This window comes from Megalops cyprinoides, chromosome 6, assembly GCF_013368585.1.
Source record: "Megalops cyprinoides isolate fMegCyp1 chromosome 6, fMegCyp1.pri, whole genome shotgun sequence".
In the NCBI taxonomy this organism is placed as follows: domain Eukaryota; kingdom Metazoa; phylum Chordata; class Actinopteri; order Elopiformes; family Megalopidae; genus Megalops; species Megalops cyprinoides.
The window spans coordinates 24,196,612-24,214,187 of NC_050588.1; the positions used below are offsets into that span (position 1 = coordinate 24,196,612).

A 17,576-nucleotide genomic window follows, 5' to 3' on the forward strand; every position below is an offset into this window, starting at 1 on the left:
GCTTTATCCCATCATATAAAAGGGGAATGATTTGTAAATTTCGTGTATTTACCTAACACTAAATTAGATTTACAGCAAGGTTTCATTAATATAATTATAATTCGGTTTTAATCTTTGTTTAAGCAATGTGCCTATTCTGAAGCTCATCAGAGATTTTGCTTGGGACAGCTAGGTGATCCTCCAGGGACTTTATAATGTTTTCATAACATTATCAATGTTGCTAATTGCCTGTTGGAACAAAAATGAATTAAAATGTCGACAAAGCTCGATCATTACATGATAGTTGTTTGCTCGGGTATCTTAAATGGAGACATGTATATTTGTTGACACATCCCTTCTTTTCTGTGGCCACTCATGGATTATGTACTGACAAAATTTTGGTTTCACATGTGTTCATTTGCTTTAAATGTACATTAGTGAAATTGTGAAATACAAATGTGAAATTAAATGATGCGCCATCATCATCAAAAAAAAAAAAACAGTAATTTCACGAAACAGGTTTTCAGTGGTCAAGTAATGAACGACAGAATATTGATCAACCACTAGAGGCCATCGATGCAAACACGTGATCAAACGCCACCAGTTGAACCCTTATTTGCGGCGCAACTCTACAATTGCGGATAGTAGCTTTCTACAGCATTTTAAGCTCAAGAGGTAAGATAGCTCTTTCTGTAGTATGTGGACGTCAGTGGTAACGCTGTACTGTCTCAGTCTTTTACATTGGAATGCAGATTTTTAAGAACGCAAACCTTTAAAAATTTCCACGTGTACGATGCAGCCAAGTTTGAATGGGTTTAACTTCTTGGCTAACGCTACTGCTATTTTGCCACGACTGCCGTTTACTACACAACTACCATACTAGTAACTTGTTAGCCAATTTGTGTGAAGTTTTGAGTGCGTGAATTTTTGGCAACTTTTAAAAGATCGAGGATGAGGATGTGCCCATCAACCTGTCTGTTTGTCCTTCAGATATGACTTTTAGTGGTAACCTACTATTAATAGTCTGCAGCTAGTTTCTTGGCATGCTGCTGTGTGCTTTCTACAGCCCCAAAAGCAGATTCTCAGCACTTCCTACCATTTTGCTTCTTGTTGCGGTAACTGAGCACTCTGCTAGCATATTGTAAAACATGGAAATGCTTGATGGAGTGTAATTTTAGGTGTATATAATGTCTTTGAAGTTTTCTAAAAATAGACTGCATTTAGCTGATTAATCAAAACTAAAAGTTTAAGATACTTTACTCGTTTCCAGTTGTGGATCATGGGTACATTCCGTGTAATGCCTTGCTGCAAATGACGTTTTACATTGCGTTTTTGCATTAGTTTAGGTATTTCCATTGCAAACATGGTAAGTTGGGTGTGTATGAGAGTGAAAGAGGGACAGAGCCATAGCAGTAGGTGTTACAGATGGTCAGAAATGTCAGTTTTTAAATTTGTCGTTTTTGCCGTTAGTCCAAGGTAAAAAGGCATTTTTTCAAAGTAGCATAGCTAATACTTTGGACGCAGTGTAATCAATGTGAAACGTGTGTGTGTGTGTGTACACATACACAGAATATTGTAAAGTAGCTAATTGAGCCATAAACGTTGCTTTTAAGTTAAACATTTGTTGCATGACTTGATTGAATTAGTAGTCAGCCCTCCCTAATTTGCCCACTCTTCTTAACACACTAACACTGTTAACCATTCAAAACTGGTGATGATTAGCCTTGTCACATGCGTTTCCTTTACATTGATAAGGGTGTAGAGTATATTACCAATTTGTTATCTTTGCTACTCTGAAACGGTGTCTTTTTTACTTGCACTGTTGGCAATAAACAAGCTGCAGTTTTAGATGAAATTAAGATTAGAGCAAATTATCTGCACTAACATCTGAGATGAATTATGGGGCATTTCATGATATTCAGAAAAGGGTTTCTGAAAAAACCCTTAAAAACACAGGCCCATCATTTTATCTAAATGCTTGGTGTTGACAAAGGAAACTTGTGGAATCATTGAGTGATGGAGTAATCATTCTCTATATGTCTGTACCTCAGGAAACCCAACCTCATCTTCTTAGAGAAAACGCGTCATGCCCCCCACATCAGCAACAAATTTGGGGTACACCCCTCCTGATGGGGGCTGGGGGTGGGCCGTGGTTTTTGGGGCCTTTGTCTCCATCGGCTTCTCCTACGCCTTTCCCAAGGCCCTCACCATCTACTTCAAAGAGATCCAGGATTACTTCTCCATATCTTACAGTGAGATCGCCTGGGTGTCCTCCATTATGCTGGCTACTATGTATGCAGGAGGTAAGTAAGGCCACTCCTGTGGTAGGCACAGGAAGAATCTCTGATATTGCTCAACCGTCATAATGACAACTGTGCATTTTACTGCATCACCTTGATGTGCTAGTGTAGGATTAATCCCAAAAATGAAATGTTGCATTCATAATTTGTTTTGGTAAAAAAAAAAGTGTGTTGGTTGTCCGATTTAAAAAGTACACATGTACATATAAATTGACTCTACTCTACAAATTGTTTGTAGAAAGGAATGCTGTTTGGGAAGACTAAACCAGTGAATGAAGCCATTTGAATGCAAACACAAAACTCATTTGGTTGCTGGTGTTTCACTCAAGAGGTTTCACAATTTTCATCTCTAGAACAGAGCTGGACTGTTGTTTGATCCTTTTGTGATTGTTAGTTGGACTTGACAGCATGTTGTTGCAAGTGAATCTGGTGAGGTATTTATTCCATCCAGCTAGACACAACATGGTGAGGGGTCATTCAAGGCCAGTCCTCATGCTTGTTTTCTGGATGTTTGGAGTTGCACATTGCAATATAGTTTGTTGTATTTGACAAAAATAGATTCCAGTTATGTCAACACAGATCTCTCTTCTATTTTCTGGCTAAAAAAGAAGAAAGTTATTCCTTCCATCTCCCCATTTATGTCTCTTGGACACCTGTGGATTACCTAACTTTGTTATTCTGTTTTACAACATGAATTTGTGTGTTTCATTAACATGGCTGTCATTTCTAAATTTGCACCATGAACTGTGGTGGTACGTGTGAATGCAGCTGAATTTGTTAGGACATCTAACATTAATATGTGTTGTTTTTTTGCACTTGGAGAGCGGCCAGAAGAGGACCAGTGCCTTTGTGTTAATTTTGTGGAAGAGCAGGGTTTGAGCAATGTTTTCTTTACATATGAACCATGCTACCATGGTTGTTCATATTACCTTCTCTCGACTGGAGGGCCAGTCATCGACATTGGCGTTTTCGGGGATGAATGACACACACTGACATATTCCTTCAAGCAAAAAAGGTAACAACAACCTTCTAAGTCAGCCTTGGCTTTTTATGAATGTGCAGTATCTCCTTGTAGGTCTGCTTAACAGTGTCATCACACCATTTGCTTTTTACAAGACTGTACTGCTCATTACCCATACCCTGAGATGTTGCAGAATGATCAGATAAAGATTTTTAGAGGAAAGCATCAGTCTCCCCAAGGTTACCAGCGGCTGATTCCTCACTGACCTGCCATAATGGCAGCAAGAATCTGGGTGAAATATTCCTGTGCACCAGTGTGGAGGCATGGGGCTCCATCATTTTGTCCTTGGCCTCACTCAGCAATGTCACCAAGAGTTGCAAAGGACAGGAGAAAAAGCTCTGCTATGGATTCAGCAAATGGGGATTAGTAAAATTGCCTATGGTAGAGAAAAAAGGGATTTTTCCCTTCTGCTGATAGGACCGCCATGACCCACACATGTAAGCACTGAGTCAGGGGATATAAGGACTCGTTTTATGACCCTCTATGGTTACTCCTTATTGTTGAATTTACTGTTCATTTCTGTGGAACTTGACTTCAATGTTATTGGGAAAGTAAATGGTACTGGTGCTAATCAGTTCTTTTAAATTGTGCCAGTATGATACTGATGACTCTAAAACATAATGAGACTGATCCTAGCAACCCACCTGTAGACACGCTGCTGATGTATTGGATGCCGTCTTTGTTGGAAAAAAATATTCTTTCTGGGTGATTGTTGAATCGGGGATTTCCTTCAAATAAGTAGTTATAGCTATAGCCTATCTGCTGTTGTGTTCATTTTTGTTAGTGATATTTTATGAGAAGGGTACCCTGTTCAAGTCAGATTGGAAATTACAACATAGACATAATCAAGTAGAGAGAAGTCACTGTTGAAAGATCTTATGCTACAAAAAGATATATGACAACCGTGTTTTACAACAAATAGAAAATTAGAAGCGATTATACACATTTTTAGCCTATTATCACTTTTTAGTATGATATGTAAATAAGGAGAAATTGAATGTCTTGATGCAAATGGCACAATTGCACTTTTCAGGTGAAGATATTTTGATGTTTCTGGTTGACAAGTGGTCAGTGGCATAAAATTGTTTCTCCAGCTAAGCCAGGATTCTGTATTTATTTTGGCTCCAAAGGAAATTACGTTTTATGGATCTTCCAGATGATGCGATTTTAAGTTGTTCAAATGTAACATTTTTCATGTTCATATTTACTGGTGTCATGACTGTCAAATTTTATTTCATGTTCTACATAAGGAGGTTTATGAGAACAGGCTATTTGGCCCATCTTTGCTTGCCAGTTAGCCTACAGTCTGTGTTGTGTCTAACATTGTGCCAAGCCTGCCCTTGAACACCCTAAGGGTGTCTTTCCAGTACAAGTCCTGGCACGCTATTGCAATATTCCCGGCTTAACGAAGAGAAATGGCACAGAACACAGGCAATTTAAAGTGGATACAACTTGAAAGGAAGAGCATTGATGCTTTGGCAACAGAAATAACCTAGGGTGGTAGTCGTAGAGGCAGTGGGACTTGATCAACTTGTTTGATCTAAGACCAAGAGATTTCCTAATGGAACACTGCTGTAAATACCCTTAAGATAAGGTGTCAGATCCAGAATGCCAGATAAGTTGGCAATTGTTATGTCCTGAGGATTGTTGACAAGCTATTTATGCTTAATACATGGTAGTCTCAGTTAACCATTCACCTATCCATGCATATCCAACAGTTCTTTTAAGCTCTAATTTTAAATCCAAGTCTTGACTATGAATACATCTCCCTGAAATTGTGCATAGTTTTTTTTCTACCCTCCATCATTATAATCACATGAAGCATACATTAATAAATCTCTTTAGATTTTGGGGGAAGCTCTTTACCATACTGCATATTACCTTATTGGATATTGGTGAATTCCTGGGCTACAGCTCTGAACATTGCCCCCAGTATGATGCCAGAATGGTAAACATCCCTCCCCCTTTGTCCTACATCATCATCCAGTTACAAAGCCTACTAGAATGACCTTCGATCAACTGTGTCCACCAGCAGCAAAGTGGCCATCATGTTCATTGCAAATATTTACATAAAATGACATAATTGACCTTTTGTACAATTCGCAGTACTCAATTTCAGTGGAAGAACAGGCATATTTTACACTTAATTAAGGATTTTAAACTTGTAATTTCCTTGATTTATCTAACTCTGTGAAGATATATACACATTTAACTCCTCAGACTAAAACTATACAGAACATTTAAAACTTTTCTCAATTTGTATCTATTTTTAAACTATTTTTAAATTATTTTTCCGTAGCTCAAACAGTAAATACAAAATTGGAAGGTTGCAGTAAGCATATTTTTGGACAGTGAAGAAATCTAGTCATGTACCTGATTCTTTCATGTTCAGGTGAAGGGGCTCTTTGGTTTTAATCTAAAAATCTCTTGTGATCTCTTTCAAAAGCCAAATGTATTGCATTCTTTACCAGGTGTAATCAATTTAGGAACAATAGCTTTAGAAAAGACTGGGTCATTAGTATTTTTCACAGAAATTAATTATCTTATTGTAAACTGGCACAAGGAAGTAGTCCATGCCTGCCAATTTTTTAATCCTCTTATTTCTGACTTAAAATGTTCAGTTGTCAACAGCTTGCAGGGATTTGTTCCAGTTGTGTTAAGAGAGGGAATGCTCTGAAATTTCCATAACTGTGATGGCCCTTGTATTTCCTTTTTTTGATTTATGTAATCTGCTCCTCTTTCATTTGATCGAGCTGCCGATTAAGTGTAAATCCCCTTGTTACAAACAGAAGTCCCTCCGTGTTGCAGTTTTGCACATTTATACTGTCTGCGTGTACCTGCAGAATGTGAAATGCTGGGCTCTTTGTGTGTTCTCATGAACTGGTTATATGGTCAAGTTTTGTTTGACGCTAGTAGCCTTAAGTAGTGGTGTGTGCTGTAGATCCCCATGGTATACAGTGTCAGGCTTTTTGTGCTGTGCAAAGGTTAAAAATCAGTCCTGATTGTGTTGTTTTTCTATAGATGGACTGGTTATGAAACTCTAAAGTAATTATCTTAAATATAATTCCAGTCTCTGTAGATTTGTTGCAAAAACAACACTAAATGACAAGCAGACCATTAACTGCAAGGGATTTTTAGGCTGTCAGTTGTGTCATGATCTAAAGACTAACAAAAGAAATGCTGTAGTAGGCATCCATGCACTGTATGTGTAACCCCAGAGTGATTAAAAAAATTGGCTTTGGGAGTGGGTGTGTGGTGAGGAGCTGTGCTTTTGCTGCCTGTTCCTGGTGTTAATGTTGGGGGAAGTTGAGGAGGACGGAACTGTAGGGTACAACCCACTGACCTATTGTTCTCAAAGGAGGAATCTGCAGTCAGTGCTTTGCAGTGTCGAGTAACAAAGCTTAGCTGAGGATTTTAAATTGTGTGTACCTCCCAGTATGACCTTTGATTAAGCCACACACGCACAGACACACATTGCCTGTTAGTTTTGCATCTCACTTGTTCTTGCTGGTTTTAGGTAGAATGATAGAAAGTTCTAAAGTCCACAAAGAATATGGTATAAGCCATAGCCAGGTTCTAGAATTCTCTAATTTTTTTTACAATGACTTTTTATGAAGACTGCATCATTGCCTTTTTTGTCTTAATAAATCATATGTCAGGTCTTTTCTTCTCATGGTGAAAATAACACATTGAAAAGAATATTGTGTTCTTGGAGTGGTTCTCACTGGCGAATCGTAATGTGGATGTGCTTTTGATCGACAAGGCTGCAGGGTGCCAGATAGAAATGTTTAAGATGACCGTATAAGGGAGTGTCTTGCATAATAGTGCAAGGGTTCATTGGATTTTCTCAGAGTTACAGCTGTTCTTCCCACTGTGTTCCTTTTGCTTTTTGCATCCCACAGCAGTCCTCATCTTTAATGTCAAAATTGCAGTCCTCAGATCTTACGAATACGTACTAGGAATATCTTAATGGACAGGATTTCACACATGCCTTTAGATAAATTTTTCCCTAATTCCTTTTTTTACCATTTGGACTGACTAGAAAAATGCAGATGGGAACAAAATTATTGATCAAAATTATTGGTGCAAAGCTGTTATAAGGCATCTGAGGCCTTGCCAATCTTAGATATTTGAATGTGGAGCTGTTGTCAGAAAAGTTTAAATCGTGCAAAGATAAGAAATTTTTATTTGGCTTCTCTTGATAGACTACACTAACCCTCAAATACTAAACCCTGGGACAGAATGTGGCATTGTTTTACCAGCCTGGGGATGCTACGGTACCAAGTCAATGGAAATGGTCACCGTGTTATATGTACAATTAATAATGTCTCCTCCAATTATTTACATTGCTAGTGAGATAATGTCCATCAACAGGATGAGCAAGATGTGCCCAATGCATCTCCAAGATGTGTACATGTTTTTTCCTTTATTTTGTTTATTATATTATCTGGATAATGTACCTCTCTGTCTCTCTCTCCCTTTCTCTCACACTCTCTCTCCCTCCCTCCCTGTCTCTCTCTCTTCTGCAGGGCCCATAAGCAGCATCCTGGTCAATCGCTATGGCAGCCGTCCTGTGGTCATAGCTGGTGGGATAATGTGTGCAATTGCCATGGTAACTGCCTCTTTTGGCAATACCATTATGCATTTGTATATATGCATCGGAATCATTGGAGGTATTTACTCATTTGCTTTATTGGTGGGGAATTCATGCACATTACTTCGTATAAAAATGCTAAAACATGAATTCCTAACATCTAAACAAATTCTGGGTCAGATTGCTACTGAGCTGTATGTAATTGTATTAATGGTCTTTATGCTAAAATGCATGTATGTGAACAAGAGTACAGTGGAGTGAAGCATCTACATGCTTGTGCGTGTTCATACGTGTGTTTGTGCGTATGTGTGTCTGTGTGTATATGCACGTGTGTGTGTGCACATGCACATTACTGTGTGTCTGCAAAATGCAAACAGGTCCATTTCATGATGAAAGTTGTTTACCACCTCTCCAAGCTGACCTTCCCTGGTGGAGTTTGTGCACTCCTGTGTATCTGCCTGTGTGTGGGTGTGTGTGTGTGTGTGCGCGGTCTGAGAGCGGGGAGCAGCTCAGGACAGCTGCACTCCTCTAGGAGCACTTTTTTTCCATGCTCTTCACTGTGGACCCAGCTCTGGGCAGCACAGTAAGTGTAATTAAGACGGCCGGAGAAGACGCCGTGAGACCGGCTCTCGTCACAGGGCCATCAGTCCCCTGGGAGTGGCCGGGGAGACTCATTACCCTGCGACGCTCGGGTGTGAAGAATTAATTGGAGGAGGAAGTCAGCACACATGCTCATCTCCCTGGTGCATCCTGTTCCAGGCCGCCTTTTCTCAACTCTTTTTCCTTTGTTTTTGAAGTTTACTCGGCCGTTGGCAGCAACAAACCTGCCATCTGTTGAAAGATGCTGTGTTACAGATAAATGAGGGGGATGTGTCATACTCTGAGAGGAACTGAAGCACAAACAGCTCAGTGAATTCAAAAGCTTTCTGAATAACGTACCATTGATTGTTGTTTCTCTTCCCCTCAGTTCAGCATATGGGTCATAATCCGTATTGTACGAGCTGAACTCACTGTGTTAAGTCCTTTTTCCTCGCCTCTTAAATGTATTGGTACAGTGTGATTACTCCATGTCTGTTTACCAGTCCCACACTCACTAAAGTCAAAGTGGTTCTTCAGACAATTATTGTATTCTGGAAGCAAAGAGTACATAAAATACTGCTGGTTGGCCAGTGACAAGTGTTACATTCATTGCCTTTGCGTGGTCTTTTTAAATAATGATAGAGAACTGAAGAAATTGTGAATAAGGTGCTTAGAGGACAGAGAGCAGTAGGTATCTCACAACCATGAAAATGATATGATATACATCTGCTCCACTACCTAGGGTTCACCATCTTAAAGTGAGGACTAATTTAAGAACTCCTTTAAAGAATGGGATGCAATTAAATTGGATTTGGGGGGAAAACGCAGTTGGTGAATGAAGGATCCAGAGTCCTAATTTATTGTCATTTAAATGGAGAAATTATTTCTGAAATTACTGCTTCCATTAACGAGATTTTAGTTGCCAAAGTGAAATGAGGTGGAACCTTAATATGCACAAAAAGGAGAACAGGCCATAATTTAATCTTCAAATACCACATTTAATTTTAGGGTGTAGGCTTTGCAGATGTAAGTAATGCTGCAACTGATTTATTTTGCAGGTTTGGGGCTCTCCTTCAATCTCCAGCCATCCCTGACTATAATTGGAAAGTACTTCCAGGTCAGGAGGCCGATAGCCAATGGGCTGGCCATGGCCGGAAGTCCAGTGTTCCTCTGCACCCTGGCGCCTCTCAATCAGTTCCTGTTTGACAACTTTGGCTGGAGAGGTAGTTTCTTCATCCTGGGGGGGATGCTGTTGAACTGCTGCGTGGCGGGGGCTCTGATGAGGCCCATCGGGGGGCGTGTCGAAGGAAAGCAGGCCGCAAAGGAGAACGGAACCGCCAGCGAGCACAGCGCCGCTAACGGTGCCAGTGCTCCTGTCGGGGCAACGGGCAAGACAGGATGCATGGACAGAGTCAACAAATTCATCGACCTCTCGCTCTTCAAGCACAGGGGCTTCCTCATCTACCTGGCTGGGAATGTACTCATGTTCTTCGGCTTCTTCGCCCCCGTTGTCTTCCTCGCCCCGTACGCCAAACACATGGGCGTGGATGAGTACTCGGCAGCCTTTCTGCTGTCCATCCTGGCCATGGTGGACATGATCGCCCGGCCTGGGACAGGGCTGGTCGCCAACACCAAGTGGATCCGGCCCAAAATCCAGTACTTCTTCAGCTTCTCTGTGGCCTACAATGGTGTGTGCCACCTCCTCTGTCCCCTTGCCCCAGGATATGGAGGACTGGTCGCCTATGCTGTGTTCTTCGGCATTGCTTTTGGCATGGTGTGTGCCCTGCTCTTCGAATCCCTCATGGACCTGGTTGGAGCACAGCGCTTCTCCAGTGCTGTTGGGCTTGTGACGATTATTGAATGCTGTCCAGTGCTTCTGGGACCACCAATTGGAGGTAGGTTCATATAGGTAGGTTCATATACTGATAGGTCTTATCAGTACTTAGCCTTTTGAGGCTTTGCATCCAACAAATCGCTGTATCTTGTGCCTAAAGGCACTTTTTTTTCCCACAATTGTAGGTGAGTTAATGGACTTAGGTCAATTTGGAAACTTGAAATTGAAGCTTGTTCAGTTACTATCACAGAATGTAGAACAAGATTAAAAAGACAGTGTTGTTCATAACTCTGTTGTGTTACACTGTGCTAACACTGCCGAGTTCAAACGCTTCTCCGGGTGTCATTGTTGTACGACATTCCAGCAGAATTGGATTATCATCGGTAAATGAGTTGCCCGGCTCGGTGCGCCCAGAGAAAAGCAGTAATTGGTCACGCGTATTTAGTGCTTCTGTGGGCGAGAAGCTGCTGCTTTTCCTGGCACACCCGCTGGAGAATTCATCCCCTCCGTACAAATTACGGAACGATTTTAAGGCTAACATCACGTAAGCGTAATGAAGGTCTCTCTGCGCTCGGCTTTTTTCACCAAGTTCCCATGCGAGCTGCCGGGACACAGAGCTCAGTAACTCCAGCTCCGCTGCTGTGGCTGCCAGTGACCTTTGCTATCTGAACTGTTACACTTTTGGTGTTACTGCTGATGTCATTGATCGGATGGAGATCTTTCCTCTGTGAAACATGGTACTCCAGGGTTTATATGGTGGCAACGTGAGTAATGTGCAGCTCTCAGACAATAGCATGTGAGATTTGAACCCTTTCACCACATGTCCACAAGCCCTTCATAGAATTGCATACTTTCTAGAAGAGTGTTTCTCAACCCTCTCCTGGAGTACCCCCTGCCCCCCCTGTTTTAGATCTCTCCCTGCTCCAACACAGCTGATTCAAATGATCAACTCGTTATGAACTCCTGAAGCTGCTTAATAACAAACTGATCATTTGAATCAGCTGTGTTGGAGCAGGGAGAGATCTAAAACATGCAGGGGAGGGGGTACTTCAGGAGAGGGTTGAGAAACACTCTTCTAGAAGGCATGTCTCAAATCTTGGAGACCACATGTGAGCTCTTTTGAACTTTGGTAGTCTGAAGTTATCCAGTATAGAGAGAGGACCTCCAGAACTACACAGTGCTCTGTCTATTAAAGACAAGAAATCATGTGCCTTGTTATTCACTGTATGTCCTTTATGTTTGAAAGTGCAAGACACTTTTCCTGTCCTGAAGGGGTGTAGTTAAAACCTCTTTCACATACAATGTAATGAGTAAAACTCAGGTTCAGGAAAGGGTTTTCCTTGGCAGTTTTAACGGGTTAACCTTTTGCTGAAGTTGCCAGATCCCACTAATCCTAATGTGACAAATCAAGCGATCTGCATTAAAACAAAGGATGCAGGCCTGTTTGTTGTCAGCATGGTGTACATTCAGGTTCTTGCCAGTTTCCCTCTGCCATTGTCAGTGTGATTCATTTAGAATCTTGCTTGAAACAGGAAAATTCTTTGGTTAAATGAAAAGTACCACTCTTTCTTTCTCTGCAGCTCACAAACTCTGTCATGTTCACAGTGTATGTGACGCATGTGGCATAGACACTACAGCATTCTGGGCTCTCTGACAAAAAGATATGTTAGATGAATACCCAGGAATTTCTTTCAGAGTGGAGGATGTCCACTTAAGATGTGGGCATTGTACTGAGTGAAGAGGTGCACAATTCATACTTATGGGTTTAGTAGGGAGACACATTGACATCAAGGTGTTAGAGGGGAATAGCTGATTCCCCAAGTTCCCTGGTCTGCAAGTTGGTATGAAATTGAATGGCTTCTTTCCTGTGAAAGAGTGCTATGGCTTTTGAAAGCTCCTATTGTATGTGCTACTGTTTTGTTTCATTTGGATATTGGTATGATTGTACGTAAAGGTAAAGCACTACCTACACCACAGTCCAAGAGAGGAGACACTTAGCTGCTGGGAAGTACAAGAAGAAGAAGAAAGAACATTGAACTGCACATGGGCATCAGCTGTTGGAATATCAAAGCCTTCAGGGTCTTATTGGGCTGGAAAACTTGAAAGGCAGCAGCAAACAAGTGGTAATGGAAAGGCCCTCTCATGCCACACATCCCCAGACAAAGTTGCTGCCAGACGGCATCTAAATACGAGGCGGCTTTCTCTGCCTTGCCTTGGTCTCTCATTTTTAATGAGGTGGAAATTTATAGGTCCTGTGGTAGTTTGTCTGACCTGCGCGGAGGTGCTCATTTAATGGAGTAAATAAATGCCTCCCTATTCATTGCATGATTATGTTATTCTCAGGAGGGCAGAGACGTTACATTTACCCTTACAAGTCTCCTCGTTATAAGCCACCTCGTCGCAACACTGCCCAACCTCTAGGTCAGCCTAATTAGGGAGAAGTGAGGAAATTGCTGTAATTAGCCTTTTGCTTTGTGTTTAATGAGTGAAGTTTGAGCAAAATTCATTAAAGGCCCTTACCTGTGTGATAATTAAGCCATGAATACATTAAAAAAGAGGTGACACCACCAGATGGCCTTAATTACCAGCCCAATCAAGGGCTGTTTTAATGACAGTGATGGTCATCAGCTCGCGTCAAACGAGGAATATGATCAATCAAACGTTGCCCTTCGAGCTGATGTAGTCCAGACCAGGGGCAGCAGCAACCCCCCCGCACCCTTCACATTGGTGCATGTACAGAAGACAACTCATTAAGATCCTGTTTTTAATTGGTTTACCTAACCTGCAACCAACCCTCAGTTCGACAGACTTTCGACTTTACTGCCAGTTCAGTGGTATCGTCTAGGCATGTTCTTCCTTGTGGGTATCGTTCATTTTGCAGACTGCCTCAATTAGGCCTCTGTCAACTAATGTGAACTACAGTACTGCCCCTGGAAGTTCATCGATGGTAACTGGCTGTCAGAATGAAGTTTATGACACTGAGAATAATCACCCATAAGGTCTGCTGATGTCAGTGAGCCAAGATTCTAAGGTAAAGGGTAAGTGGCCAGCTCACTTCAAAGTACTTAAAACCTGAGAGTGTACATACAGACAAGGACAGTGGTTTGGGGGAATAAAACCGTTGTATTAACCAATCTTGTTATTTTAGTTAATAGTATTAGTTATTCCCATTGTGTTATTATTACTATTTTTCTGTATATGCTTGGTGCTATACATATCTCCAAAGTAAGCTTGCTGCAGTATTCTAGGAAATCAGCTCAGGGACTTTATGTTTATCCTGTGGAGATGGCCAGTGTCAGCTTCAAGGATGGCTTCAACTATGCAAAAGAGTAACAATAATAAACAAGATAAAGTGTAATATACATACAAATGTGTTTAGTTTTTTTAAATGGATGAAAATATCTCTGTAGTTTATATCGTATTTGACCACCTTTTTATCAAGCTTTGTTGGTCCACAGTGACCAGCATTTTTGTGCAGCCTGCCAGTCTGTCATATACTGAGTCCAGGGGACTCAGTCCATATACTGACACAGTCCACAGGGACTGACAGACAGACAGAGACAGATGGCTGCCCATGGAGGCTGGGACTTGACCCTCTGTTGGGAGTCACATGACCGCTCAGGGACGCTTGAGGAAGAAATCTGATCTAACCGTTTTTGTCACTTCTCTTATATGTAGGGCTGGATTTTAGTTTCAAGAGCAGGGCATCTCACTCGATTTGTTCCAGTACAGCAGCCAAATTACCTTCACAAAGAGCAGCGCTTGGGCGTGTGTTTACCAGCTGGATCTCATTTCAGCACGGCTCCTGCAGTGTTGCCGCTGTCTGTTCCCTCATCACTTAGGCACTTTGGTTTTACAGACAAACCCAAAGGGTCATAAATCAAGCACAATATGCCATTCATTCATTACCTGCTGCAAACAGCTGGAACACAAAGCTGAAACGAAGACATAATGTCCACATATCAGACAAATTATTCAATTCATATTTCAATTAATAAGGTTTTCCACAAAAAAGTACAATTCAGATTTGTAGGAGGGACCTGATACAAGATACGCATGTGTTAGTGGTTAGACCAGGAAGGCCATGGCCTGTTCTGATGGTGGTGTTCCAGCTTATATAATTGTGAACTATTAATAATTCAAAGAAAAACCATATGTTCCATTTTAGGTCTCTCTCCCTAGTATAGGTTATAGATTCTGAGTAAATTTAGAATTAAGAATGACAGTAGTCTCCTAATGGTATGCCTATGCTGGGCCCTGTCATGACAATCTCTCTTCATCTGTCTGTACCTCTCTCTCTCGTTCTCTCTCTTTTTCACTTAGGTGCACTGGTGGACATCTTCAATGACTACAAATACATGTACTTCACGTGTGGAGCTGTGATGCTAGCTGCTGGCATATTCCTCTTTGTCATGAACTTCTACAACTACAGGATGCTGGAGCGAGAGAAGAAAGAGCTGGAACGGAGTGTGGAGCTGTCTGCTGCCGAGCAGGTGACCATGAGAGAGGGGGAGGAGACGGGTGACAGCCACGCCTAAACCCAGTCATCGTAGACACCTGTCCACAGAGGGAAGCTTCCATGGCAATGTCCCATTGGTTTGTGCACTCGTATGACGACAACACCAGTTTTCAACAACTGTCCACCACCTTCTGGTCCAGTGAGAGTTCGGCCACCACTCTTCCTGTTGAATTTGATGCTCGGCCTTCTCTTTGTACCTGACATGGAAGGACCTCTCATTCGGTCAAAGGGTCAGATTTCTTACTCTAGCTGTTACACAGTGTTTATTATTCTGTTCTAAAGGATATTTAAGATGTCTGTGTATATCAGAATACATACTTGCTAAAGTAACAGTGGACAGAAGTCAATCAAATCAATGAGAGATTTTTTTAGGGTTTAATTCCTATTTTAGCTATTTAAGATCACAAGCACATACATGATGGTTGTCGCTGTTCAACAGAGCAGACCCTTTGTGCCTAGTATTGAATTTGTAAACTTGAATGTCATTAACACTTTCATTTATTGGAACCAGAAGAAAAGACTACAGATGAGAGTATAGGCAAAATGAAGTTGCTTACTCTGCATTTTTTAGCTTTCAGTTGGTGATGTAGCCAACATCATTCCTCCATTGTATTATACAGGCGGAAAAGCAGTAAATCTGGACTGTTACTACTAGCATACCCTAGTGTTGCAGACTTTATGAAGATTTTTTTTAGTTGATACTGTACTTTTCCTCTGGAAGATATTTTAATACTGAATTTTTGAACATGTTTGTGTCCATTTTGAAGGGCAAATGATGTGTATCAAACTTAGCCGCTGAAGAAAAGGACAATATCAGTGACATTGAGAAATTTTTTGGAAATTTTCTTAAGTATTGTCAAACCATGTACCTCTATTTAAAGCAACTGTAGGGCAGACTGTTGTACAATAAATGGCAGCAACGAATAACCTTCTTATCTGAGTGTTGGGCTGAATTATTTCTTCATTGCCAGCACCAAACAGACAGACTGCTTTTTAATAGACTGTCTTAATGTAAAGTGTAATAGAATGAAGATCTCTATCCATACTAGGAAAGCTATCCATATTGGCTTACCAGCACATTTATGCTGGTTCCTGTGATACAATTAACGTGTGAACATCATAATTACATGCATAGAATGTCTTTTTTGTTCTTCCCATAGCTTTATTGCAGTACAGATTAAGCTGTGTCTATGTGGTGTCCCTTTTTCATTTTTAAAAAATATATTTATTTTGGTGCTTTGCTACAATTGTTTCAAATCAGACTTTACCGCACAGTCTTGAGTGTGACAGTGTCATCCAATTTTTTGTCTGCAAGTGTACCAACTTTAAAGTGCTGTGGCTAAGGGCGTGACTGCCTAACGAAGTGTGACTGGAACTCCGGGAAGTTCTGAGCCAGTGCCTGAAAACTGTATGTTGTCACCGACACTCAGCAAATTGTGAAACCAATAAATTCAAATCTCCGTTCAGGTTCCGGGAACAAGCCCCCGGCACCAGTGGAAACACTCCGGGGACACCAGTGGCCGCTGAGTCAACATTTTTTCCTTCTTTAGCCCATGGCTAATGCCCTTCTCTCTCAATTTTTTAAACTTCTCTCTCAGGTGAGTTTTCAGCACTGATTGAAAGACTTAACACTAAAAGGTGATGGTGGCATAGTGCTGTAATGGTAATTCATCAGATACTTAATTTTTCATTGGCAAAATAGCTGGGGTCATGTATCACTGTTTACCATAGTGTTGGGTCCAATGAAAAGTTGATGTCATCAAGCTAGCCACCTTTTCGAGATAAACAACAGGGCAAACAATTTCCTGGTGCACATTAAAAATGGAAAAGCTTACATGATGGGCTTATATTGCCAGTGAGACTGAAATGGGGAGGCGCCCACAGGAGCAGTGAGCTAACCTTTCGCAAGTCCACTCCGCACTCTGAAAGCACTGACTGGGGATTTCAGAGACCTTTATGACACAGTAGATTGGACACCTCGAGCAGAGTAGAAAACAAGGGTCACCCCCTGGTAAATTGGGAGAGGGGCCTTGCATAAAAACAGGCTGCAGAATCTGAAGTCAGCGCTTCTGACACAAGGATGGTCAAAGAGCACTGCCTCTATCAAGGCTGTAAGCTGGAGGAGAAATTGAAGGAGTTGGGTCAGAGCACTTACGATTAGATACAGGCCCAGTGTTTGCACAATTGTTGTTCTAGGCTGCCGTTCTGCCGAAAGAGCAATAGGCAGCTTGGGGGAACACTGGGAAATCTTTTGGCAGGATAATTTACATCGGTGAGATGTTCTCAGCCTGCGGTGAAATGCCAGCCGTGCCGTTCCCCAACGTGTCGGTCAAAGAGATGTTCGTTTCGATGTTATTTATGTATAACATCGTACCTCAAATCCCCTGTGATTTTCATGTGAGTTTAACCCTCATCCTGTTTTTAAACAATAGACCACATTCACATATGATGTTACTCTAACTTAGAATAGGATGACAAATCAAAGACAGGTTATAGAGTTAGTTTGCAGTGTTGATAAAGATCAGACAGGATCCCTGTGTAAACAGCTCAGTGTTTTTATTACACCAGGAATGCTACATCAAATTCTTTTAGAGAAGGAAGATAATATACTAAGATGAATCATAACAGCTATACTAGATGCTTAGCATGTAGTAAAATAAGTATGAGCTTCCTTTATGAATGCTGTGCTAATCCTGGAATACATGTACACATGCATTAGGAAGTAGCCATTGCTGGGAGCAAATTTTGTG

At 41.3% G+C, this 17,576-nt stretch overlaps 1 protein-coding gene across 1 annotated transcript; it reads left to right on the forward strand.

Annotated features, from left to right (window-relative positions):
* Positions 1 to 601: 601 nt before the first annotated feature.
* On the forward strand, positions 602 to 15,761 carry slc16a7 (solute carrier family 16 member 7). The gene is made up of 5 exons (XM_036531591.1): positions 602 to 654; positions 2,031 to 2,282; positions 7,830 to 7,973; positions 9,532 to 10,368; positions 14,631 to 15,761. The coding sequence occupies exons 2-5, from the start codon at positions 2,066 to 2,068 to the stop codon at positions 14,843 to 14,845; spliced, it is 1,413 nt and encodes a 470-aa protein (XP_036387484.1). The 5' UTR covers positions 602 to 654; positions 2,031 to 2,065; the 3' UTR covers positions 14,846 to 15,761.
* Positions 15,762 to 17,576: the final 1,815 nt, after the last annotated feature.